At 27.2% G+C, this 27,547-nt stretch overlaps 1 protein-coding gene across 16 annotated transcripts in view; it reads left to right on the top strand.

Annotated features, from left to right (window-relative positions):
• LOC145286048 (spectrin alpha chain-like) overlaps window positions 1–24,309 on the top strand; it is a 132,536-nt gene extending 108,227 nt beyond the window's left edge. For 10 of the 16 annotated variants that reach the window (XM_080134683.1, XM_080134693.1, XM_080134692.1 and 7 more), the window contains 21 exons: window positions 3,920–4,024; window positions 4,255–4,361; window positions 5,738–5,836; window positions 7,013–7,133; window positions 7,286–7,407; window positions 8,115–8,247; window positions 10,153–10,251; window positions 10,366–10,525; window positions 11,029–11,105; window positions 11,201–11,337; window positions 12,399–12,588; window positions 13,677–13,856; window positions 14,264–14,376; window positions 15,616–15,633; window positions 20,692–20,746; window positions 20,864–20,958; window positions 21,075–21,176; window positions 22,039–22,092; window positions 22,214–22,360; window positions 22,570–22,717; window positions 23,300–24,309. In XM_080134683.1, the coding sequence (XP_079990809.1) occupies window positions 3,920–4,024; window positions 4,255–4,361; window positions 5,738–5,836; window positions 7,013–7,133; window positions 7,286–7,407; window positions 8,115–8,247; window positions 10,153–10,251; window positions 10,366–10,525; window positions 11,029–11,105; window positions 11,201–11,337; window positions 12,399–12,588; window positions 13,677–13,856; window positions 14,264–14,376; window positions 15,616–15,633; window positions 20,692–20,746; window positions 20,864–20,958; window positions 21,075–21,176; window positions 22,039–22,092; window positions 22,214–22,360; window positions 22,570–22,717; window positions 23,300–23,425 (2,388 nt within the window). In that variant the 3' untranslated portion in view covers window positions 23,426–24,309. The remainder of the gene's footprint in view (window positions 1–3,919; window positions 4,025–4,254; window positions 4,362–5,737; window positions 5,837–7,012; window positions 7,134–7,285; window positions 7,408–8,114; window positions 8,248–10,152; window positions 10,252–10,365; window positions 10,526–11,028; window positions 11,106–11,200; window positions 11,338–12,398; window positions 12,589–13,676; window positions 13,857–14,263; window positions 14,377–15,615; window positions 15,634–20,691; window positions 20,747–20,863; window positions 20,959–21,074; window positions 21,177–22,038; window positions 22,093–22,213; window positions 22,361–22,569; window positions 22,718–23,299) is intronic. The other 6 variants (XM_080134695.1, XM_080134694.1, XM_080134690.1 and 3 more) reach the window with 1 other exon arrangement.
• Window positions 24,310–27,547: the final 3,238 nt, after the last annotated feature.

The raw sequence follows: 27,547 nt of genomic DNA, 5'->3' as shown, positions 1-27,547 counted from the left end.
TATTATTAAATATCTATAATATATATAAAAGATATTATTAAATGTCTACAATATATATACAAGATACTATTAAATGTCTATAATATATATACAAGATACTATTAAATGTCTATAATATATATAAAAGATACTATTAAATGTCTATAATATATATACAAGATACTATTAAATGTCTATAATATATATACAAGATACTATTAAATGTCTATAATATATATACAAGATACTATTAAATGTCTATAATATATATAAAAGATACTATTAAATGTCTATAATATATATACAAGATACTATTAAATGTCTATAATATATATAAAAGATACTATTAAATGTCTATAATATATATAAAAGATACTATTAAATGTCTATAATATATATAAAAGATACTATTAAATGTCTATAATATATATACAAGATACTATTAAATGTCTATAATATATATACAAGATACTATTAAATGTCTATAATATATATACAAGATACTATTAAATGTCTATAATATATATAAAAGATACTATTAAATGTCTATAATATATATACAAGATACTATTAAATGTCTATAATATATATACAAGATATTATTAAATGTCTATAATATATATACAAGATACTATTAAATGTCTATAATATATATACAAGATACTATTAAATGTCTATAATATATATACAAGATACTATTAAATGTCTATAATATATATACAAGATACTATTAAATGTCTATAATATATATAAAAGATACTATTAAATGTCTATAATATATATAAAAGATATTATTAAATGTCTATAATATATATAAAAGATATTATTAAATGTCTATAATATATATACAAGATACTATTAAATGTCTATAATATATATAAAAGATATTATTAAATGTCTATAATATATATAAAAGATATTATTAAATGTCTATAATATATATACAAGATATTATTAAATGTCTATAATATATATACAAGATACTATTAAATGTCTATAATATATATAAAAGATATTATTAAATATCTATAATATATATAAAAGATATTATTAAATGTCTATAATATATATACAAGATACTAATAAATGTCTATAATATATATAAAAGATACTATTAAATGCCTATAATATATATAAAAGATATTATTAAATGTCTATAATATATATACAAGATACTATTAAATGTCTATAATATATATAAAAGATACTATTAAATGTCTATAATATATATAAAAGATACTATTAAATATCTATAATATATATAAAAGATATTATTAAATGTCTATAATATATATACAAGATACTATTAAATATCTATAATATATATACAAGATACTATTAAATGTCTATAATATATATAAAAGATATTATTAAATGTCTATAATATATATACAAGATACTATTAAATGTCTATAATATATATAAAAGATATTATTAAATGTCTATAATATATATAAAAGATACTATTAAATGTCTATAATATATATACAAGATACTATTAAATATCTATAATATATATAAAAGATACTATTAAATGCCTATAATATATATAAAAGATATTATTAAATGTCTATAATATATATACAAGATACTATTAAATGTCTATAATATATATAAAAGATATTATTAAATGTCTATAATATATATAAAAGATACTATTAAATATCTATAATATATATAAAAGATATTATTAAATGTCTATAATATATATAAAAGATATTATTAAATGTCTATAATATATATAAAAGATACTATTAAATGCCTATAATATATATAAAAGATATTATTAAATGTCTATAATATATATACAAGATACTATTAAATGCCTATAATATATATAAAAGATATTATTAAATGTCTATAATATATATACAAGATACTATTAAATGTCTATAATATATATAAAAGATATTATTAAATGTCTATAATATATATAAAAGATATTATTAAATATCTATAATATATATAAAAGATATTATTAAATGTCTATAATATATATAAAAGATACTATTAAATATCTATAATATATATAAAAGATATTATTAAATATCTATAATATATATAAAAGATACTATTAAATATCTATAATATATATAAAAGATATTATTAAATATCTATAATATATATAAAAGATATTATTAAATGTCTATAATATATATAAAAGATACTATTAAATGTCTATAATATATATAAAAGATATTATTAAATGTCTATAATATATATAAAAGATACTATTAAATGTCTATAATATATATAAAAGATATTATTAAATGTCTATAATATATATAAAAGATACTATTAAATATCTATAATATATATAAAAGATATTATTAAATGTCTATAATATATATAAAAGATACTATTAAATATCTATAATATATATAAAAGATATTATTAAATGTCTATAATATATATAAAAGATACTATTAAATATCTATAATATATATAAAAGATATTATTAAATGTCTATAATATATATAAAAGATACTATTAAATATCTATAATATATATAAAAGATATTATTAAATGTCTATAATATATATAAAAGATACTATTAAATGTCTATAATATATATAAAAGATATTATTAAATGTCTATAATATATATAAAAGATACTATTAAATATCTATAATATATATAAAAGATATTATTAAATGTCTATAATATATATAAAAGATACTATTAAATATCTATAATATATATAAAAGATATTATTAAATGTCTATAATATATATAAAAGATACTATTAAATATCTATAATATATATAAAAGATATTATTAAATGTCTATAATATATATAAAAGATACTATTAAATGTCTATAATATATATAAAAGATATTATTAAATGTTTATAATATATATAAAAGATACTATTAAATATCTATAATATATATAAAAGATATTATTAAATGTCTATAATATATATAAAAGATACTATTAAATATCTATAATATATATAAAAGATATTATTAAATGTCTATAATATATATAAAAGATACTATTAAATGTCTATAATATATATACAAGATACTATTAAATGCCTATAATATATATAAAAGATACTATTAAATGTCTATAATATATATACAAGATACTATTAAATATCTATAATATATATAAAAGATACTATTAAATGTCTATAATATATATATACAAGATACTATTAAATGTCTATAATATATATATACAAGATACTATTAAATGCCTATAATATATATAAAAGATACTATTAAATGTCTATAATATATATAAAAGATACTATTAAATGTCTATAATATATATAAAAGATACTATTAAATGTCTATAATATATATATACAAGATATTATTAAATGTCTATAATATATATAAAAGATATTATTAAATGTCTATAATATATATAAAAGATACTATTAAATGTCTATAATATATATATACAAGATACTATTAAATGTCTATAATATATATACAAGATACTATTAAATGTCTATAATATATATACAAGATACTATTAAATGTCTATAATATATATACAAGATACTATTAAATAACAGTCACAAGTTATGTCTCTTTAACTATTTCTAATATTTAGAATATGTTGTGGATGTAAAAAAATATGTTGTGGATGCAAAAAAGAAAAAAACTAATGGTAATACTTGAAGCTAAATAATTCTTTTTTTTTTAATTTCTTAAAAACATGAAATATTTTATTTGGAGCTTATAGTGCCATCATTTTTGTTTCTATCACAAATTGAAATCTTGTTTAGACCATGATCAAGCAGAAATGTAAAAAAGCAAATGTACAAAGATATGAGTGGTGATATTTTAATTATATAAACAAATCTGTAAACTGAATTCTTAGTATTTTTTGATTTATGTTTAAACATTTATCAAGGTTTACAATTACTTTGAAAAGCTAACTTGCAATTATGGATTTCTACAAAACGTTCTGATTTTGTAGGTGGAACAAATGTTGGCATCAGAAGATTATGGCAAGGATTTGGCTTCTATCCAGAATCTCCTTAAGAAACATCAATTATTGGAAGCTGACGTCGGTGCTCATGAGGTGAGACACATCTTACAAAGTTTTTTTTTTTTTAAATCTTAATTCTTCTTCCATGAACTTGGTTACCCTTCAATCATTTACAATAAGAACTGCATTATGGCAATAATTGCCAAAAGATTGCCTATGTTCAATATAAACAAAACTCTTTTAAATGTGGTTTAAATAAATTGCTCTCTCTTTGAATGAAAAACTTGGAGTTATTTTTGCAATGATTTTTGTTTTATTTATAGGACCGTATTAAAGATCTAAATACTCAAGCTGACCAATTTTTAGAAGCTGGCTGGGATGTAGAGAGCATTGCAGAACGTAAGAAGACCATTAATGAAAGATATGAAAGGTAAGTTTCAGAGTCTTATATAAATGCAACCACTATATTTCGTATGCTCTTTATTAAACAGTTGAATATGGATCATAAACAAAATAGGAAGAAAGGTGCTGTGTGTAATAAGAAAAAAACCTTAATGTGACCTAAGTTACTTTTGAGATAACCTATATAGGATAATTATACTTGAAATGATATTAACTCAAAGTGGATTAAACCAGCTTCATCCATCCTTGCCACTGCATCCCTCACAACTGACCAAACTTGATGATTTGAAGTCAACAATTAGGTGATTTCTAGCCACTTATAAAAGTAAACTCTAGATTTAGGGGCTCAGGTTGAATTCCAGGTTAACTTTAACTGTCAACAGCCAGGTTTTTTCTTTGTCCTTCCTACTGCTTTTTCCAACTGTGTAGGAGAGCTAAAGTAATTGCTTCATAGATGAATTCCCCTAGTTAATGGTGAACAGCATAACCAGCCAGCATTAATGTCACATGAAGCTGACTTCTCTAGAAGGAGCTAATTTTGCAAAAGAAACATACTATGTTGTTTGAGAAGTGCTGCCATTAGCCACAAAGGATGTGAGACAACAGCGATGATCAAAATTTTCCAATCATCTAATATCTGCCATTCTTATTGGTTTGAACTCCCTGCCATAATGAGGATTGTTTACACTAGTGTTTGGTGCTGCACCTTAATCTCAGATCTTGACTACAGTCACGAATTCAGTCAGCAGAAGACAGTATGTAAAAGATCAATTTGCGTTTTGATATCTGATTCACCTTGACCCATGGCTGTGATAATGGTGCCCGGATATTTGAAACCCTCAAGAACATCATCATTGAAAACAATAACTATTTCTTCCATTGGGATGAAGCCAGTATTTTTGTCTGAGGCATTTATTTTTATTCCAGTCTGTGATGCAATATTCCGAATCTCATTAATAGCAGACTAGACACAGGATGCAACGTAAATGTTTTATAGTAGTGCAATGTCATTCTTGACAGTAAAGTTGTATCTACATTCTTGACAGTAAAGTTGTATCTAACAGTTATATCAAGAAATTCTTTTAAGACATTCAAAGTAACCTAGTTAATAGAGTAATTGAAAGGTTTTGATGAAAGAACACCACGCTGTATTTCTATGGATTTAGAAACCTCACCATACATATGTATGCGCAGTATTATGCTTTAAAAAGATACAAATTGTAACAAATCGTCGAACATCATTGTTTTTTTGTTTTTTTTCAGCAAAGTACATTCATGTATTTCATTTGATTCAAATACAAAGCAGTTATTAAATCTCTTTTTATATTCATTAAAGCATTTTTCTTCTAGGTGGGAAGAAAATGTGTCTTAGTCTTGAAAATAAGAAATTTTATTTTGTTATAGAATCCGAGAGTTGGCTTCTCAGCGGCGTCTGCGTCTTAATGATTCAAATACCAGGCACCAATTCATGAGGGACATCGATGATGAAGAAGCCTGGATCAAGTAAGTTCATTTTATATTAATAATTAAATTTTAAAAAATTTTGATGATTAGTGATTTTTTATTCACTTATTTTAAAAGCTAATAGAATTTACTCTGTGTGTTTCTGATAAAAATTAAAACCAAAAACAAAGTATTTTTTTTTCACTGTTTATTAAAATAATAAAAACTAACAGGACCCGTAGAACTTCCATATATTGAGAAATATATTTAATCAACAAATCTTTTGATAAAGCTAATATTTTTTTGTGTAGCGCAAAAAATTAGTTTTTTGAACAGAAAAACCAGTAACACGCAGCAAATATGAGTGTATGAAAATAGTGTCCATTGTATTTTAAATATATAACTGGCCCAATTAATAATTACTAATAAATACTTAGAAAGTAATAGTACGCTACATAGTTCCATACAAATAATACAATTACATTGTAAGAGACAATTTTTTTTTTCTCGTTTCTTTTGAATATTCCCCTTTTTTATGTAATGCTTTGCTGATTTCTTTCTTCAGTGGAAAACCGTTGCACGTCAAAATTACAAGTTCCTTTCTCACACTATTACAACAATAATCATATTTTGGTATTATTTTTATATTAAAAACGAGGCTACATCAAAGGGAGGGGTCACTCCAGGGTTGCCAGATTGACCTTTTTAAAGCCAAATTTAATGAATTTGGACTTTTTTGATGTAGTTTGGCCTTCAAAAATTGTATTTTCAAAGTGTAACGTATGGACTAAGGAATGTACAAACAAAATCTATAAACATTAGAAACACTTTGCTTTTGTAACTTAGATTTTGTAAACATTTCTAATGGTCTGCATTACTTTTAACTAAATTAAAAAATATATAAATTATGGATTTTATATATTTTTTTTTCAAAAAATTACACTTTAATTTAACCAGCATTAATTTGAAACAATTTTACAATATTCTACATGTAGTTATGTAAAAATATGTTGAAAAAAATGTGATGCCTTATAATGCATTCCATTGCAAATTAGAAAATATTTTGAAAGTTATATAATAAATATTGTTAACTTGTATATTATTTGATGTAAATTTTATTTGATGTTGTAATTATTTCTGTTTTAATCATTACGATTAAAACAGAAATAATTATTTTAGTACACCATCTCTAAGATATGCGTGCGAGTTATCAAATGACATTTTTATTTAATATAGGGAAAAGAAAATTCTTGTAAACTCCACTGATTATGGTCGTGACCTGACTGGAGTACAAAACTTAAGAAAGAAACACAAACGTTTAGAGGCAGAATTAAACAGCCATGAGCCTACCATTCAGGTAAGAAAAAACCTGAATATCAATGGGAATCGATCTTATCTCTAGTTTGTGCTTCATGAAAAAATTGTATTTTCTGTAAAACTGCTTGCAAAATCCTTATTTAATGCTGATTTTTTTTTTTTTTTTTTTTTTTTTGTCCTTTTTAAAAACAGGCTGTACAGGAAACTGGGCGCCGCTTGATCACTGAGTCCGATATCAACGTTGCTGACATTGAGGCTCGTCTCAACGGCTTGGCTCAGAGTTGGAAAGAACTTAATGAACTGTGTGTCCACAGGTAAGTTGACTAGTTTTTCTTCCTTATATTTTCTTCAGTTATATGAGTGAAAGGTGCTTTTAAAATCGATAAGGTGGAATATTATTAAAGAATATAGAATTTGAAGAAAACGATCGTATTTGTTTATGTAAGACACAGGAGAGTTCTAAAGGGAGGTAATTTTCTGTTTTGATTTATTTTATAAAAACAAGATGGCCATAATTTTTCACCTGCTAACACGATTAAAGTTTTTTTTTTGTTTTTTTTAATAATTCAGTAATATTCAGGTAATTTCAATTGTATAACATTGTAATTAGAATTGACAAAAAAATGAGTAGAAACCATTGTTTTTTTATCTGAAAACTCCATTTATCGACTACAAAATTTTGTTTTGATAGTGTAGAAGCACCGAGTGAAAAGTTTAAACGTAAAATGACTTATCTATCTATTTATATGTTGTTAAATCTTAATACATTCAATGCAAGCAGTTTAGATTTCAGAAAAGTATTACAATCTTCTTTTTTTTTTTTTTTTTTATTTAAACCTATTTTTAATAATTTATTTTAAAATCAAAGCTGATTCTCAGTTATTTAGTTGTATGGAAAGTTTTCAATCAACAAAATAACTTTTCAGTTTCTAATAGTGAACAGTTACTGTTTGTTTTTCGTTTTTTTATGTAAATTTTATTTCTTAATTGTACAAATCTTTACCAATGTTTTTATTTTTAGGGGTCAGAAGCTGGAACAATCTTATGCATTCCAGCAGTTTACAGCAAATGTGGAAGAGGAGGAGGCATGGATCACAGAGAAGCTGCATTTGTTGTCTGGGGGAGACTATGGGGACACTATGGCTGCTGTCCAAGTAAGCAAACACTTGTTCTTCAACTCTATCATTTGTGCAATTATTTTAGGTAATTGCATACAAAAACAGCTTATGCTCATCCCTTGTTACTCTTGACAGTCACTGTTACTGTTCAACAAACAGAAGATTCTTTTTGAAATAAAGCTTTTCGTGTCCTTAAGAACCAGGTGGTTGATTGGATTTATAGATTACCGAAAAACATTGCAAGTCCTCATATTTAAATTCATCTTTTACTAGATACTATGCATATAGAGAATAAACACCTCTCTATATCAATAAAAGTGTATGCCAACTATAAATGTATAAATTTATTGCACAGATCGTGATTGACCATGCATTGTGCGGGTTCAAAGTTGTTGCTTGATTCTGATACTAATTGTAGTGCCAATTATGTGATCTTTGTCAATGTTGCCACAGAAGAATTCTCCCTCAAAATAAAGTTACAACTCCAGTTGTAAATAAAACAGAATTTTATTTTGTGGCTTCCAATGATACTCATTATTCTTTTGAATAACAAACTTGCAAATGAGAAATCTTACCCCCAACAAAATCAAAAAACAAGTTCAATGGTTTACAGCCCATGGATCCATTCCTCTACACAAACCCAACTCACTGAGATGTCCAGGTAACCAAACATCTCACTTGTCCATCTGCTGGAATATGTATAAATGTTCCTGTGATCATACCAGAAAAGCCACCCAGACATTCGCTTGAAAATAATGGCCAGCTTTATCCTGGAACATCAAAAATCTAATGTCTAGGCCATTCTGTATCTAATCAACCATTATTCTTAGAAAAAATTCAACTAGGTCATAACTACATCAGAGAACATCATATTTATAGAACCCTTGGGGGTGGGGTGGGGCTTTATCTCTCTGCATGAACTCCTTTTTAAAGAGACACTAACTTTTTTCAAAGAGAAATCAAATTCTGGCTAGTCAAAATCTTCCAATAAAATGCATTTCCAATTTCTTGTGTGGCTTCTTTTCTCTTTGCTAAATATTTTGCACTTACAGTTGATTGCAGTAAATATCAGTAGTAATGCTTTACTTTCCAAAAAGTTGTAGTGGATACTTAATGCAAACCAGACAGTTACCATAATCTAACTAGTACAACTTTGGCTTTGGGAAATGTTTGAGAAACTCCTCATAATCATGCCATTGACCTGATCCACTTTTTGTTAAAAGTGACTATTTGATCAAGAAAGAGGTCATTGAATCATGCAGACAGCATTGAGCACACTTCAAACTAAGTTTTTGATGCTTATGAGAAACCAAACCCATTTATCCAGCTTTTTCACCTTTCCAATACTCAAGGTAAATGTTGCAATGCTGGCAGCAAGTGTCTGAGACATTTCTTTGATGTTTTGGCATATATTTTGTTCAAAAAGTGTTTGCAAGTGTTCATTGTTAAGGTTATATCGCCTTTCTCTACCTTCATCTTCATGGTTATCATCTCCACTACAGAATTTCTGAAACCATCTTCATACTCTTTGATCACTTGTCGATCCATCTCTTCATGCTCCATTAATTTTAACAGAAGTTACAGAAGCATTGTGCACAAGTTTGACCTCCTGCAACTATTTTGTGCTAAGATATTGTATACATTGAATATAACTTGAAAATTCTATCTAAAAAACTGAAAAAACTAAAAAAAAAAAAAAAAAATTCTATCTAAAAAAACTGTCCATAAATTGCACAAGCACAAATAAAAATGAATTAATTTTTCTGTGACCATTCAAACTTTTAAAGGATTTTAAAAGTTTATTTAAACAATTAGAAAGTCATTTTTGGCTTTAAACTTCTGAGTAAATCTGTTGTGAAACAGTTTTTTCAACGCTTTTTTCTGATATAATCAATTCAGTTATCTGTACTTGAAGGCTCAAATGTTTTTTTTTCTTTTCAGGGTCTGCTCAAGAAACATGAAGCCTTTATTACTGACTTCCAAGTCCATAAGGACCGATGTGTTGAGATCCAGCGGGAAGGACAGAATCTAATAGAAGAGGTAATCACTGGTGTCTTTATTAAACCGATTTTGCAATTTAAACGTTTTGTTTTTTTCTAATAACACTGTAGTTTTTTAATTGTGCTAAGCTATTCTTTTGAATTGGCATTTTAGGAAAACCACAATGCTCCAGCAATTCAACAACGTATTGATAGCTTACAAGAAAAGTTGGCTTCGCTGGAAAATGCAGCAGCACAAAGACATACAGGATTGGTCGATAATTCTGCCTTCTTACAGTTCATTTGGAAAACCGATGTTGTAGAAAGCTGGATTGGTAAGGCTCTTTAATTTACAGCCACCTTGAAAATTTTGAAATACTATAAACCTAAAATTCCATTTATTTCTATCATCTTGATTATTATATTTACAACATTTTGGCCAGTGTAATCCCCTTCAGGCACATGTTTTCAAACTTGGGATTATTTATCAAACTCGAGAATCTGTATGAAATTTCAAACTGAATCCTTAATTTAATTCAACTGAGATAAATTGTTCTTGTTTTATTAGTCATGAAATGTTAATTTGTTATGCTTAGTGAAGATTAAAGCTTCAACTTCCAAAACATTGTTACTTAGAACTGATTGCTAACCCATCTCTTTTCTCATTAAGTCATGGCTTTATACAAATAGTATGTATTATCAATCTTCATCTCAAAATTCTGAAACCTGAAACAATTTGTAAACATTATTCATTAGTTGATTTTCTTTTTTGAATTCTGGTTTTCAGAAAATCATTCTTTAGAACTAAACTGGAAAATCTATTTTTCCTTTTTTTCAGCGGACAAAGAGACCCAAGTCCGTTCCGATGATTATGGCCGAGACCTATCTTCTGTACAAACCCTGTTAACCAAACAGGTAGGTCAAAGATTTCAGTCATCATTTCTATCCATTTCTTTCTATATTACATTATGACTGATTTTATTTCTATCAACTCTTTTTGCACTTCTCAGGAAACCTTTGATGCTGGTCTTCAGGCATTTGAGAAGGAAGGCATTCAAACTATCACAGCCTTAAAAGAACAGCTTATCTTGTCCAACCATGCACAGACACCTGCCATTGAAAAACGCTACAATGATGTAATTGCCAGGTAATTTTATTCATTTTACACCATTACAGTATTTTAACTTTATCAGAAAATTTCTATATTTTTCATGCTGTTATCATAATTATTTTTATCACTTTTTCTATTTTATTTTTTAAACTTTTTATTTGTCTAAGTTTGTATCCAAATCAAATTTTCTATTTTTCTGTCACCTTTAACTAAATTTATTTCTTTTTAAACTATAAAAAGCTGATAACCTATTAAATTGATTAAGTTTAATAAAAGTAAATTAGATTTACAAATTTTAATTTCTATCTCTCCGCAATTTTGTCTAAGTTGATTTAAAAAACTGTTTAAAAATAGTTTTAACTCTAAAAAAAAAAAAAAATGTATTAAGTCATGCTGACTCTATTCTAAAGAAATCCTTGTACTGTTGGTTGGGTCCAAGAATACACTGACTATATCTCTGTATAGAAAAATAAACTCTCCCTTAAAAAAAACATGTTTGATGCCATAGGTGATGACTCCATCCCCCATGCTGATTAAGGATGGGATCCTGGTGGTTGAGTACTTAACGACCAAGAATATTAAAAGTTCATCAGGTGTAACACTCTACTAATTTGAACTAGATGGCTTAGATAAGGCTTTTGAATTCTTCATCCGAAAACTCTAACTTTCAGAATTAAAAATAAGCCAGAATCTCTGATCTATGCCAATGATCAATTAAAGCTAATCACAGAGTTCACTTTAAAAAGATACTCATATATTGATAAACCACTCTCACCTCTCACAAGTACATTAGATATATGCATTCAGTGATGTGGTCCAATTTAGAAGTTTTGTGGAGTATAAAATAACTTCCAGGTCCATTCTGAACTTGAATGGTAATATCTCTTAAGGTTAATTTATGAGTTAAATAGAATCTATTGTTTACAGAGGATTTATTTATGAAATATTTGCTTAAAAAACAAACTGATCTACAAATCATTCACATATAATGTCCAGTTTCAACATAAAATGACAAGGGTTAAAATATCTATGAAACTCAATAACCAGAGATATTTAAAGGAGTTATTTTTATTGAATTTAATTTCCTATTTTGCTAGATGGCAAAAGTTGTTGGCCGATTCTGAATCTCGAAAGCAACGTCTCCTAAAGCTACAAGAACAATACCGACAGATTGAGGACCTCTACCTTACTTTCGCTAAGAAGGCTTCAGCATTTAACAGCTGGTTTGAAAATGCAGAAGAGGACCTTACTGACCCTGTCAGGTGTAACTCAGTGGAGGAAATTAAGGTGAGCCTTGTCTTTATCTTTTGCTAGAAAACTATTGTCTAATATTTTTCGTTTGATTCATGTATGAAAAAATCAGTTTAGATAAATAATATATGCTTTGTTGTTGTTAGGAATGCTAAAAACGTTTTTTAGTTCTATGTATCAAAATGTTTTTAGTTGATTTCTTGAATTCTAAAAAGTTTTGCTTTCTAGTTTTATGAAAAATAAGATTATACCAGATCCAAAAATTTTATTGTAACCTTTTCAATCTTTATGTGATATCCCATAAGAAAATATGTTTATATCAATTATTCTAAAAAGAAAATGTTTGTTGGTTGAATGAATAAGAAAAAAGTAAAAACAATTGTTTGTCTATCAAATTGTTTCTCATCAGATCTGAAGTTTCGTAGCAAGAACAACAACTCCATTCGTAAGATGCATTCAATCTGCAATATGGAAACACTATTTTGAACTGAACCAAGCAATTGAGATATTTTCTTGTGTAAAAATTTTTCGTTTGAAGAGTTGATAACCAGATTTGCTCTAATTTTGTTGTGCTTTATACAAGATCAAAACTTATAAGTAACTTAAGTGGCACTGCTTTGAGAAATAAAACTTTGTTGATACTACTTTGTAAATAGAGATTTCAATATTAGAAACAGAATACTTGGTCCTGTGAATGGAAACATTTTATCAAGATCATTAGTTAAGACTTTTGAGAAAACTTTCTTAAAAATGTAGTATGCTTGTCTGTTTTTTTGTTTTCTATTTTCCAATTATCTATTTGCATATGAAATTTCTGAAAAATCTAAAATCATTTATGAAAAAAAAAAACTTCCTGGAAATGCTCCTGGCCTTCTAAACTTGACAAATGTATATTGCAAGATCCACTGCAATTAACTGTGAATTAAGTATTTAGCATGTCTGTATGGTTGGCTTTTATTGTTAAGCTTTAAGCATAACACTTTATAATCTGTAATTAACTCATTAAAAACAAACTGAAATTTACAAATCAAAATATTTTGTTGTGCACAGCAAAGTGAAGATCCAACACAAATTATCTTCATCTCATGAAAAAATGTTTTTACTGCTTGTTTCCATTTGTATAGGCTCTGAGAGAAGCCCACGACCAATTCAAGGCCTCCTTGAGTGCTGCCCAAGCAGATTTCAATCAACTGACCACACTCGACAAACAAATCAAGAGTTTCAATGTAGGCCCTAATCCATACACCTGGTTTAATATGGAGGCCTTGGAAGATACTTGGAGGAACCTTCAGAAGATCATTAAGGTAAGAAAAACATTTTTAAGCATGTAATTTTATAGTTTTTCATTTGAGTATGATGACTTTAATTAGTAGTTTTAGCAAAAGCATCAGAATCAGAATTTTTTAGAAAGTAAAAAAACAAACATATTTAATTGAATTTTCAAATGAATCACTTAACAGAGCAAATGCAATAATTTTTCAAAATAAATGTTCTGGTTTCATGAAAGTCAGGAAATATTTGTCCCATCATATTTTACATGCTGGCATGCATTTATGACAATACAAAAATCTCATCTATTTATAATCCTTGCAACTTGAAAATGCACTTTCTCTTAAATGGTTGTTCGTTCACTCTGAATTGAATTTGTATAAATTTAAAAGTATTTGATGTTTTGTTTGCTTTTCACAAATTTTTCTAATCTTTCCATCAGGAACGTGATGTTGAGCTGAATCGAGAGCAGCAACGCCAAGAGGAGAACGACCAACTCCGCAAACAATTTGCCCAAGCTGCTAATGCTTTCCATTCTTGGCTCACAGAGACAAGGTCAGTTTCTAATTTGGCTTATTTCATTTTTATTTGCAACTTTTTAAAAAATGTATTTTTTAATTTAAATTTTTTTACATTTAACAAAAGTTTAATTTAACTTCATTTTTTATGGCATATTTTGATATTTCATCAAAAAAATGGACATGTTTTGGAATTTTTTAGATTAATATTGATTTAGACTACTCTTCTCATTTTGGATATTATTCCTACATTTCGGTCAATATAACTTATCTTCTTCAAATGTGTCTAGTCAAACTTGGGAATCTGTATGGAATTTTAAACTGAACTCTTTATTTAATTCGTGGAGGTGGATTTCTCTTGTTTCATCAGCCAAAACGTGAGAATAGCATCCAAGATGAGAACAGTAGTCCAAATAATACAAATATGGGCATATCGTGACTGACATGATCAGAATTTCTTAGAAACTTGGTTAAAAAAAGTTATTTGAATTAATTTTGTTTAATATTTTTACTTCATTTAAACACTTATTATCTAAGCAGATTTCAAAAACTAAATCTATTAACCAATTGATTTTGTTCCTAATATATTTTTGCAGCAAGTTGTTAGATCAAATTAAGATTTAAAGATGAAATTAATTCAATTCGTAAATAATGGGGGATAAATGCAAAAAAAAAAAAAAAAATTGAAGAACAGTATTTCATCCGATTATTAATATTGTACTAATAGTGTAAATGTTTTGAGCAATGAATTTTTTTTGTTTTTTTTTTTGTTTTAAGAAATCAAGAAAATAATGTAAAAACGAGAATTTTTTTTATTTGAAATCAAATGAAAGTCTAGTATTTACTTTAAATATTGAGTGCTAAAAAATAAAAAAGACTTAGACATTATTGATTTGAATTTTGATCAAATATGAATTTATTCATTTATAAATACATTTTTAAAGGTTGATTCTTTTAACATTGTTTTTCCAAAAGTAAAAATTACGAATTTTGTTGTTCATAGTATGTTTTTTATTTATTTATAAGTCATGTAGATATGTTTTACAATAGAGATTATGTAATTTACTATGGAAAAAACAATTTAAAGGTTTACACGTTTGTGATTTTTACATATAACATGTATAAAATATATATTATTTGATAATTGTAATTATGAAATGTAAATTTATCTTCCAAAACTAATGTTTATTTTTTGTTTTTTTTTCCCCTCTGGTTTTGTGTATTGTACTTGACCAATGCACACACTTTCATTCGTCATTGGTGCGCAAACTACTAGACTTTGGCTTCTTGACGGGTTATTACGGTTTATTTCTTAGCATGTTTTGCCTGAAAGAAGAATTTTCATAAAAATACATTCAGAATGTAACTTAACACAAAATGATTTTTATTTAATTGGAAAAAAAAAAAATGAACTACCCAAATATAACATTTGATTAGCTTCTAACATTATCAATATTTTTAAAATGCCTGAATTTTGTCCGACTTTTTACTGATAGTATTTTTCGCATGGCAAGATGAAACTAACCATAAACCACCTGACCTCCCTTAACAAGTTTGTCACTTTTCAATCTGACCCTTTTTAACTAGTTTATCTTTTTTTACCCTGATCCTGAGCTTATTTAAAAGATAAAGTGTCTCTTATCGAAAAGTTTAGGACAATTTTCAAGATATTCAGGCTAAAAATTTAAAGATTTAGAGTCGACTGTTGTAGATCATTCCAGAGGAAAACTCCTATCACTAACAAGATTGTGTTTTATTTGCCATATTTATTACATATATATATTTGTGTATAATTATGTGCTTATATTTAACAAGACTATTTTTAACGTCTGAAATATGAGCACCATCTTGTTTTCTGGGGCTGTATAATATGCTGTACATCTTTGTAGAAGGGTAACCTCGTCCTCCCCTTCATGTTGCTACCTGTTTGTCGCGAGTGACAACTCTGATGTCCAAAAGAATGTGATCCATATGACTGAGTAGTCAGTATTTCGGTCACAAAAGTAAAATTTAAACTAGATATCTGAGTGAGAAAGGCATGATCCAATCAGTCGACTGATTATGTCAAGCTCAATCGTACATAAAACACATCAAACGTACATTTACAATAGAAAAGATTCAATTTGTTTGGAAGAAAAAGATTTCAGTATGGATGTTTTACAACCTGGCATGTAAAGATGCTCCAGTTCTCTTCTCAAAACGAGTACATCATCTATGTGTCTCTGTCATGCGAGAAAGTACATGTTGATTCAAGAAAAGAAACATATCCTACAGAAAACACTGATCACTTCCCAAGGTTTGTAATACTAGAGTGAAAGAGAGAAACTTTTCTAACAAGTATGTCCTTCTTTTAATAAAAAAAGTGTTAAGTGAGAATATCACTCTTACAAATGTAAAAGTGTGCAGGTAAAAAGAAGTCTACAAGTGCTTAACTAAAAATGCCATTCTATGAAACTATTATATAAAGTTGCATAAAAACCCAAGCAGTTTCAAGTGGAACTGAATATATATTAAAAAAATATACTGGATAGAAATGACCAAACATTTTTTATGTGTTAAGTGTGTGTGTAAGTTGAAGCACATACAGATAAATCTCTCCTTTGCAAAAGCCAGCAAAATTATTGAGGTACAATCTCAAAAAGTGAGATATCACTAAAGAAAGAAGTACAAATAAATGGAAACAAATCATCTGTCTACTCAGACTAAATCTTCATAAATGAACTTAACTTTAATCTTATGAAGATCCCACCCATAAATGGCAGAACCCTTTTTTAAAAAAATTTTTTTTATTTATTTTTTTAAGGGCTTTGAAGCTGAATTTTTCAGTTATGCTGAATTTCAGCAATTTTACAAGGGTTGACTTGTCATAAAGCACAAAGCAATTTTGTATTTCATTGAAAGTCTATAGTACAAATAAGTTTGATGTGGATATATTTTGATCTATTTTGTTAATTTCTACTCATAGTTTTTGTGAATATTTACAAATAAAAATTGTTTTAAAGTCATTTAACAATTGCAATGGTCATTGATAATTTCATGTTATGTGGTTATGTATGCTGATCATTTTTGAATAACAATTTGTTTTTAAAAAATCTGTAAGTATATATTTGGATAAAAAACATCTTCATTTTTATGTACTAATTGTCATTTTTTTAGAAAAATTGCATGTTTATATTCCTTCAGTTGCTGCTAACTAATTTTGGCTTTCTCCATTTTGAATTTTTATTTATCATAAATATGCACCGTCCCATCCCCCATCTTTTTTTTTTACCTTTTATATAAACAAAATTGCAATTTAAATTTGATTGATTTTTACACTGTTTTAATTTAAAAAAAAAAAAAAAAAAAAAAAGTAATAATAATCATAATGGTGTTCTTATTTTGATTTTCAATTTATTTCTTTGATCAATGAATTTCAATTTTCAACTTAGAATATAAAGAGAAAAAAATTTCATCAATTTAAATTGCAAAATCTGACAAAAAAAATTTGATAACTTGACACCATTGTTTTTTTTGTTTGTTTTTTTCAATTACTAATAGATTATTTTGAAAGTTAATACAATTCCAAATTCCTTCAATTACCTTTTTAATTTTTAATTAATTTAATTTCTTTAAATTTAAGTAGAGGTGTTTAAATTTGATAAACATACATCACAAACACAGACTATTAAACTGGGTGTGATTGAGAAAATGTCTATTTATAATGAGCCCAAACTGTCTGAGATTGATTGGCAAAATAATTTTTTTTTATTACGTTTTCACCCCAAACAAGGCATATTTCTTACTTATTTCTTTCTTTCTTATTTCTTACCTTTCTTTCTTTCTTATTTCTTACCTTTCTTTCTTTCTTATTTCTTACCTTTCTTTCTTTCTTATTTCTTACCTTTCTTTCTTTCTTATTTCTTACCTTCTTTCTTTCTTATTTCTTACCTTTCTTTCTTTCTTATTTCTTACCTTTCTTTCTTTCTTATTTCTTACCTTTCTTTCTTTCTTATTTCTTACCTTTCTTTCTTTCTTATTTCTTACCTTTCTTTCTTTCTTATTTCTTACCTTTCTTTCTTTCTTATTTCTTACCTTCTTTCTTTCTTATTTCTTACCTTTCTTTCTTTCTTATTTCTTACCTTTCTTTCTTTCTTATTTCTTTTCTTTCTTTCTTATTTCTTACCTTTCTTTCTTTCTTATTTCTTACCTTTCTTTCTTTCTTATTTCTTACCTTCTTTCTTTCTTATTTCTTACCTTTCTTTCTTTCTTATTTCTTACCTTTCTTTCTTTCTTATTTCTTACCTTTCTTTCTTTCTTATTTCTTACCTTTCTTTCTTTCTTATTTCTTACCTTTCTTTCTTTCTTATTTCTTTTCTTTCTTTCTTATTTCTTACCTTTCTTTCTTTCTTATTTCTTACCTTTCTTTCTTTCTTATTTTTTACCTTTCTTTCTTTCTTATTTTTTACCTTTCTTTCTTTCTTATTTCTTACCTTTCTTTCTTTCTTATTTCTTACCTTTCTTTCTTTCTTATTTCTTACCTTTCTTTCTTTCTTATTTCTTACCTTTCTTTCTTATTTTTTACCTTTCTTTCTTTCTTATTTCTTACCTTTCTTTCTTTCTTATTTTTTACCTTTCTTTCTTTCTTATTTCTTATCTTTCTTTCTTTCTTATTTCTTACCTTTCTTTCTTTCTTATTTCTTACCTTCTTTCTTTCTTATTGATTTCATTCTTATTTTTTTCGTTATTTCTTTCGTTCTTATTTCTTATCTTATTTCTTTTGTTATTTCTTTCGTTCTTATTTCTTTATCTTTATCTTATTTCTTTTGTTTTTATTTCTTATTTCTTCTCGTTCGTTCTTATCTTATTTCTTATCTCATTTCTTTTGTTCTTATTTCTTTCCTATCTTATTTCTTATCTTATTTCTTATCTTATTTCTTTCGTTCTTATCTTATTTCTTTCTTATTTCTTATCTTATTTCTTTCGTTCTTATTTCTTATTTCTTTCTTATCTCTTTCGTTCTTATCTCATTTCTTTTGTTCTTATTTCTTTCGTTCTTATTTCTTTCCTATCTTATTTCTTATCTTATTTCTTTCGTTCTTATCTTATTTCTTATCTTATTTCTTTCGTTCTTATCTTATTTCTTTCTTATTTCTTTCGTTCTTATCTTATTTCTTATCTTATTTCTTTCGTTCTTATCTTATTTCTTATCTTATTTCTTTCGTTCTTATCTTATTTCTTTCTTATTTCTTTCGTTCTTATCTTATTTCTTATCTTATTTCTTTCGTTCTTATCTTATTTCTTTCGTTCTTTTCTTATTTCTTTCTTATTTCTTATCTTATTTCTTTCGTTCTTATTTCTTATTTCTTTCTTATGACTTTCGTTCTTATGACTTTCGTTCTTTCTTTTGCTATTTCTTTCTTATTTCTTATCTTATTTCTTTATTTCTTTCTTTCTTATCTTATTTCTTTATTTCTTTCTTATCTTATTTCTTTCTTTCTTATCTTAATTCTTATCTTATTTCGTTCTTATTTCTTTCATTCTTTCTTATCTTATGTCTCATGATGCTTTAGATTAAGTATCAATGGAGTATTTAAAATTTTGTCCTAATTTAGAATCTGCTTCGGTTTGGTTTTCCCCAAATTAAAATCTGATCTTGTGAGGAGACAAATAAGGATTATGTATGTAAAAACAAAATTTCAGTTGCTATAAATTCAAAAAAATATTCTGAATGATAAAACAATAACAAGTTTAATTTGATTTGAATTAGTGTGTTTAGCTACAACTATAAAAATGCAATTGGATTTAACGCTAAAATAATTTAAATGTTTCAATTATTTTCCCATTTAGAGCTTTAAAAAATTGTAAAGTTTTATTTCAAAATTAAAATTTAATACAAATTGCATGAGTTAGTGTGTTGAAAAGAACTCTATTTTTTTTTTTTTTTTTTTTTTCAATTTAGAAATGTTTATAAAATATATAGTAATATCCCAACTTTTTTTTAAATGTTTAAGTAAATTTTCTGGTTTCATTGGGAGTTGGTGGAAATTCCAATGTCTGCCTCAAAATTCTTTGTTTCCAGACAAATTTTAAACATAGAACATCTACAGTTAGACATTCTTTTTAACCATTTCTTACTTTTTGCATGGCTTAATTTTAGTTAAATAGAAATGCAATTGTATTTAAAATTACAGAAAAATGTTTATTTTTACATTCTTCATTTTTTAATTATTTCTCATTATTACCTTTTTTTCATATATACAATTTTTTCTTTAATCTTTTTCTTATATTTTTTTTACTAAAATTCAGCTTTTCTAGTCTTGCTGAGTAGTTTCAATTATGTATAATTTGTTTTTCTTTCTTTGTTTCTCAGAGCTGCCATGATGGAAGGTTCTGGAAGCTTGGAAGATCAGTTAGAAGCTGTAAAGGTGAGCAATTACATAATTGATTATTATTTCTAAAATTATGAGATTATAAATTGTCTTTACTCACAATTGTAGCATTTTTTCTTTTATAATAATTCTTGTTTTTTCTTTTTATTTCAGCGTAAGGCATCAGAAGTCCGAAATCAGAAAGGTCAATTAAAACGAATTGAAGATCTGGGTGCTGCCATGGAAGAGAGATTAATTTTGGACAATAGGTAAATACATTTCGTTTTTTCCACTGTTTCATTTTGTTAATAACTTCTTTCATTTTGTTGTGTGTTTTTTTTTAAGAATAAGTTGTTTATTTAATCTGTATTGTTCTATTTAATAGGTACACAGAACACAGTACAGTGGGTCTCGCCCAGCAGTGGGATCAACTTGACCAGTTAGGAATGAGAATGCAACACAATTTGGAACAACAAATTCAAGCAAGGTAAAAAAAACTTTTTTTTTTTCAAAATTGGTTAGTTTAGACGGATTAAAGATTAAAATAACTAAATTCAATTTGATTAAAAGATCAGCTCAAATTAAGCCCCTTCCAATTAATCGTTAGTAGAATAACTTTATTGTATATTGAGGCAGGAGGGGAAGTTTTGTGTGGCTGTGATGTCACAGGCAAGAAATAAAAGGCTCAAATGAGTTTTCAAACAGCAAACATCTCGAGCTCATAAATCCCCACCCCACCTCAGCCTCAGCCTAATGGCTTGCTCTAGTCAGAGTTAAATAAAAGAATTCAACATTAAACTTTTATGTTTGATGACTATTGGGCTGCAACCACACTGAAAGTTTCAAATAAGCAGCAATTAAAATTTAGAAAATAGGCTGTTGCAAAGGTTAGCTTCTTTCCGAAAAACTAAGATTCACAGGAATTGACAATTATGTGATTTTTGTTGAATTTTTGTTAAATTGTCTGTATTTAAATCATTTTCTTTTTTGTTTAAAAGAAAGATACAAAGAATTTCAATATGACATTTATCACTTAGTTCATTGAAAGATATCCATCTTTCAATGAACTAAGTGATAAATGCCTACCCCACCACCTTTTTTTTTTTTTTTTTTTTTTTTTTTTTTTTTTTTTTTGATACAGATAGCCGTTGGGTTTTCAATATTTATCCAGAATTATCTGCATGTTTCTCTATAATGATAAATGGTTACTTTACCTACATTTCTATATTTTATTAAACAAAAAAATTTTCTCATTTAATCATTTGAGAATTTAAGGAAAACTGGAATCTAAACGATTGAAATGTTTAAGGTTTAATGTTTTGCATTTAATTTTTTGTTCTTTCTTGTAGGAACCGCAGTGGAGTCTCAGAAGATGCTCTGCGTGAGTTCAGCATGATGTTCAGGTAAGTTTTTGTTTTCATTTGATTTGGAATTTTTTTTTTTACGAATTCTATTTCCTATTTGCATTGTTTAGCCATTCATTTTATTATATCCTTTTTTTTGTTTTCCAATTTTCTCATTCAGACACTTTGACAAGGACAAAAGTGGTAAACTTGACCATCAAGAATTCAAGTCTTGTCTCCGAGCCTTGGGTTATGATCTCCCGATGGTGGAGGAAGGCCAGGTAGACCACGAGTTCCAGGGCATTTTGGATAGTGTAGATCCAAACAGGTATGTTTTTTGTTTTTTTTCTGGTGATTTCTTTAACCTTTCACTTCACAATTTACTATGGAGTCATAAAAAATTGTTGATTCATACTTGTGAACATATAATAATGAAACTAAATCTCTTTAAGAATAGAAACCTTTATTAATAAGCCTTGCATTTTTTTTGTTTTTACTATGACAACTGCGGATTTAAAAAAAATGTTTTTGTTTCAGAGATGGGCATGTCAGTCTCCAAGAATATATGGCGTTCATGATCAGTCGAGAAACTGAGAATGTACAATCCAGCTCCGAAGTGGAACAAGCCTTCCGTGCCCTGACATCTGGAGAGAAACCATACATTACAGCCCAAGAACTTTATGCAGTAAGTTTTAGTATTGCTTTTGTTTAAGTGTTTTTTCACTATTTAAATTTTTTTTTTTTTTTTTTTTTTTTCCATAATTCATTTCGTTGCAAATTTAAAAATGTATAATTCTTTAATAGGTTCACAAGCAAATTTCATATTACAAAAATATTAACAGTAAATAAATAAAAACTATTATTGATAGCATATTTCTTTTTTAAGCAAAAATAAAAATTTTATGACTTTAAAATTATCACAATTGGCAGTTTCTGATTTGGCTATATTGAATATACTTGTTATACTTTGCTTGTGTAAACTACTGTGATATTAGTAGAAGTTACTGACTTGTTTCTTTTTTACTATCAACGTTTGAATGTTGCAATATAACTAAAAAATTATTCAAATTGTTAACTGCTTTTTAAAATCAAATAACAAGAATAACATTTTTTGATAATGATGTAACAGATTATCAGATTTTCATTTCTTTCTCTTCTCCAAATCAAGATGTCATGACTGGATCTATTAACTTTCCCTGATTGCATGCATAATCTATAGATTTTAAGTTTCCATATTCTCTTAAATTGTTTCTTTTTCCTTTTTCAGAATCTGACAAAAGAACAAGCAGATTATTGTATCAATCGTATGAAACCGTACCAAGATAAGACCGGTCGATCAATACCAGATACATATGATTTCATTGATTTCACAAGATCGTTGTTCATCAATTAGCCTATGTCTGTTGTTGTTGTCGTCATCGCTGTTGTGCTTGACTGTTGTAGATGGCCTGTGGCAATAACTAGCTTTCTCTCCCCGTCCCGTTTCTTATGAAAACTTTCCTCTCACCCTTTCTCTATTTCCTTCCAATAATTGCGACCACCACAATAACCGCTTCTTTCTAGTTGTCTCTTCCATTCTTTATTTTTTTCTATCTTTTTATCGTCGAGTCTTTATAATAATCGGTTTCTCTCTGCTTCGACTTCAGTTTCTCTTCAAGGGAAACCCACTGGGATACTGAGAAGAAAGAACAAAAAAAAATGTAAGCTTATTTGCAGAAATATAAAGTTAAAAAATTATTTTTTTAAGTATTTTAAAGCGTTTGGTGATGGATAAAAACTCAAACTTTCTCATTTGATAGAAATGAACATTTGCTTTGACAATTTTTGTCATGCATTTTTTGCGAGCTTTTCATGTGTCAGATTTTTCTAAGAATAAATTTGGATCGAATAAAACATTTCTCCTTTATGAGTTGCTTCTACATCTTGCTTTAAATTTAGTTTGGCAAACCTTGGACACTGGTGGTGTATATTGGCAGTCCAAGGTGTCTAACTCTTTTGGGGAGGGAATAGGTCCCCCCTCCCCCACTTATATCGTTCCTTGTATATGCTAGGAGCAGGAAAACAATTTCTCTCTCTTTTTCTCTCTCTCTCTCTCTCTCTCTCTCTCTCTCTTTCTGTTGTCAAACTAATAAAATATGTCTTCTTTCTTCTTACAATCCCAAACCACACTTTAAGGAGAGATAGAATCAAAAAAATGTGGAAGAAATCTTTCAATCTTTACAGGGAATCTTGGATTTGTTGCTATTTTTATCTACAATAAAAAATGCCTTCACTTCATTGTCTTTTGTGTTGATTTCTTTTTATCATCATACTAATATTTTTGATTGCTTGTATAATAAGTTAAAAACCAAAATATTAAACTAAGGAGGCCTCTTGAGTGTTACTAGAACCTTCTATCTAGGTAAACCCACAGACATATCTTGTCACTTTTAAAAGCCATTGTATAATTTTTTTTTATTTTAATAAAAAATATGGTAACTAAAAAAGAAAAAAGACACTGCCAAAACTATCCCTTCTATGTATTAAAAACAATATTTTAATCTATTAAAAATGAGTTTTTCTGTTCCAATATTTTTGGGGCCCCTGCAGGAACCATCCATTCCTGAAGGAAATATACTACTGTTAAAATCTCCTGTATTTTTTATTACAATATTTTATGTACAATGATATAAAACTAGAACTAATGAGGCCTCCAGAGTGCTGCCTTAAGAGCACTATCAAAACCATCCTTTCTATAGAAAGCAGGTTTGGTCTCGTAAAAAGGTGTTATTGCTTATAATAAAGAATATAAATAAATATGAAATCTGCATTAATCAAAATATCAGTTTTAAGCGTATTTTATGAGTGGGCAATGTTGAGCAGCCTGCTAGTATTAAATAAAAACAAAGTTATAGTTAGATTCAGAATCAGATTTATTGATCATAAATTTCAATACAAAACACCCAGAACTGGGTTGAAATTAATTTTGAAAGTGAATTAATCACTAATGTTAGATTTAACAGTACGACAAAAAAATTAAGTCTTTATGTTAAGAAACACAGGAAATCTTTTTGGGACAGATTTGATGCAACAATTCAATTTGTGGGAATACATTTTGTCAAAAAGTCAGAACTTTAGATTTTCCTTTTCAGTCATTAAAGTCAAAATTAAAAGAAAGTTTCCCTGAAGTTTTCTGAGCTGGTTTGAGAAAATGCACGAAAATGTCAGCCAGATTTCAATTCAAACATATGTAACTAGTATTCAAGAAAAAAAATGTACGGGTCACCTCAGTTGATAAAATTAATGAGCTTGAAATACTTGAAAAAAAAAAAAAAAATGGCATCCTATCAAAAGTTGAAATCAGTAAATGGGCAGCACCTAACATCTATATCAAAAAGAAGTCAAAAGAAATCCACGGTGGTAGGGTCGACACACTCAGAAAATCAATATGACTTACATAAAAACAGAAACTTAATGCCAAGAAATTCTATGAAAACCTCTTAGAGCAATCGCAGTCGAGTGCATTGTCGTGATAGACATTTTCCAAATAGATTTCCCCCCATAAAAATTGAACTGCACTGCCAGTGACAGCTTTCTTTCTTTTTTTTTTTTTTTTTTTTTTCTTTTATTAAAATCCAACACGAACCAGATTATTAGGCAGTTTGGCAGCATGTCAGGAAATACTCAAAACAGAGGCAGGAAAAGATTGTGGTGAGAAAGTTCTGTCCCAAGAGAAACCCCCTCAAATTATGACAATCAGTACAAACAACTGTAACAGATTCCAGAACAGCTGATCATCAAATATGAGACCTTATATAGGGATACAACATTTCAACTTCAGATATTTTCAGTTCAGATATAGACATTGGAGTTTCCTTAAATGATTGTCTTACATTTTTCAATGAATCAAGCAGTTCTGTTATGGTTAACAGTGGAGAACAGTTTTTCTGGTTTGTCTCATGGCATTTTTGAACTATTGGCAGAGATACACCTGGAGAATGGTGGACTTTATATAAAAAATATGTTGAATCTGTATTTTTTTTAATACTGATTGGCATTTTTTCATTTAAAACTCAAATCTTCTCATAAAAAATTCACATCAAGCCGTAACAAAAAAAAGAACATCTTATCAAAGGATACCTTTTAAAACTACAAAAAAAATGAAAAGAAAAAGGTACTGTCATGGCCTCCATAATATATTAAGAATGCCGAGGCACTAAAGTCATGTAATCTGCTGATGTCATTGAATTTGATCTATTAATGGTCACGGGTCCCAAAACACAATTGGAAGTAGATAAAGTCTAAAAACAAAAACTGAAAGAAGATAAATAGCTATTATTGGAGATTTAGCAGAGAAGCCTACAAGCAATAAATAAAAAGTTCAAATATACAACAAATTTTTACCTACTTGGATAAGCTTTGTTTTAACAGAATTGAAAGCTTTTCTTCGGTTAAAAAAAAAGAACTAGTGTGGAGCTGTTGAGGTAAGCAAAAAATCAAGATGACTGATGAAAATGTTTTTTTAATCTCACAAAGAGAATGATAATATTAAAAAAAATCAGAAAAAGTAAAATTCAAACTTTTAATTAAATTCTACACTGGTGTAGCAACTACTTTTGCCACCCAGGGTGGTCGTAAGATACTCCCTTCTCCGCTGGCCATTGATAATCTGTGACATATTTTGTTGTTACAAAAATACGTTTTTTAGTGTAACAAATATTAAAAAATAGGGGAAAAAATAAAATAACATGGAATTTAAAGAAAAATATCCTATGTAGTGCATAAATACATAAGACTCCGAAAAATGAAGGCAAAGGTAGCAATAAAAGGAAAGCAAAATAAAAAATGAGCAAATGGAAATTAGACCCAAAAATTATATAAATTTAGTCAAGTTTTATTAAAAAGAAACAAAATGCTGATGGCTTTTATTTCCCAAAGGGTCAAAAATTATTCTTAAGGTAACAATTACAAAAGAAATAAGAGAACATATGTAAGAAAGGAAATCTTTAATTGAGAGACTATTCTAGAAATAATTGTATCGATTGAAATGACGAAGTTAAATTTATCAGCCAAACGATAGAAAAAAAAGAGAAAATATTCGTTTTCTCTTTTAAAATAAAAAGGGAAAATGAATATATTCCCGTTTTTTTTGTTTTTTTTTTTAAATCTTACTTGTTACAGAAGACCTGAAAGGAAGAAACATGCAAAAAAGGTCTTTAAAATGTTCTTTTTCCTTCAGTCTTTCTTTGAGAGGTGCTCTCTCAATCTTCTAGAACCTTCTGGTTCTAATGTTTTTTGTTTTTTTTTAAATAAAAATGTCCTGATATGAATTTCGGGTAAAATTGTTTCTCTTTTAAGTTCCTTGAACAAAGGGATTTTTTTTTCCCCCTGGAGAATAGATGTACCGATAATCTGCTCATCTTCTTGTCTGACAGGCCGGCAAATTTAATTTCTGTCTCTTACAGAAAAAATATCTCAAAAAAAACAACCGGTTTCTTCCGTTGGTCCTTTTGAGACTAACAGTTTCCCAGTTCGT

This window comes from Euprymna scolopes, chromosome 10 (genome assembly GCF_053919585.1).
Source record: "Euprymna scolopes isolate OS-2025 chromosome 10, ASM5391958v1, whole genome shotgun sequence".
NCBI lineage: Eukaryota > Metazoa > Mollusca > Cephalopoda > Sepiida > Sepiolidae > Euprymna > Euprymna scolopes.
Note: the sequence above shows the minus strand (reverse complement) of the source record. Positions and strands in the feature narration are given on the sequence as shown.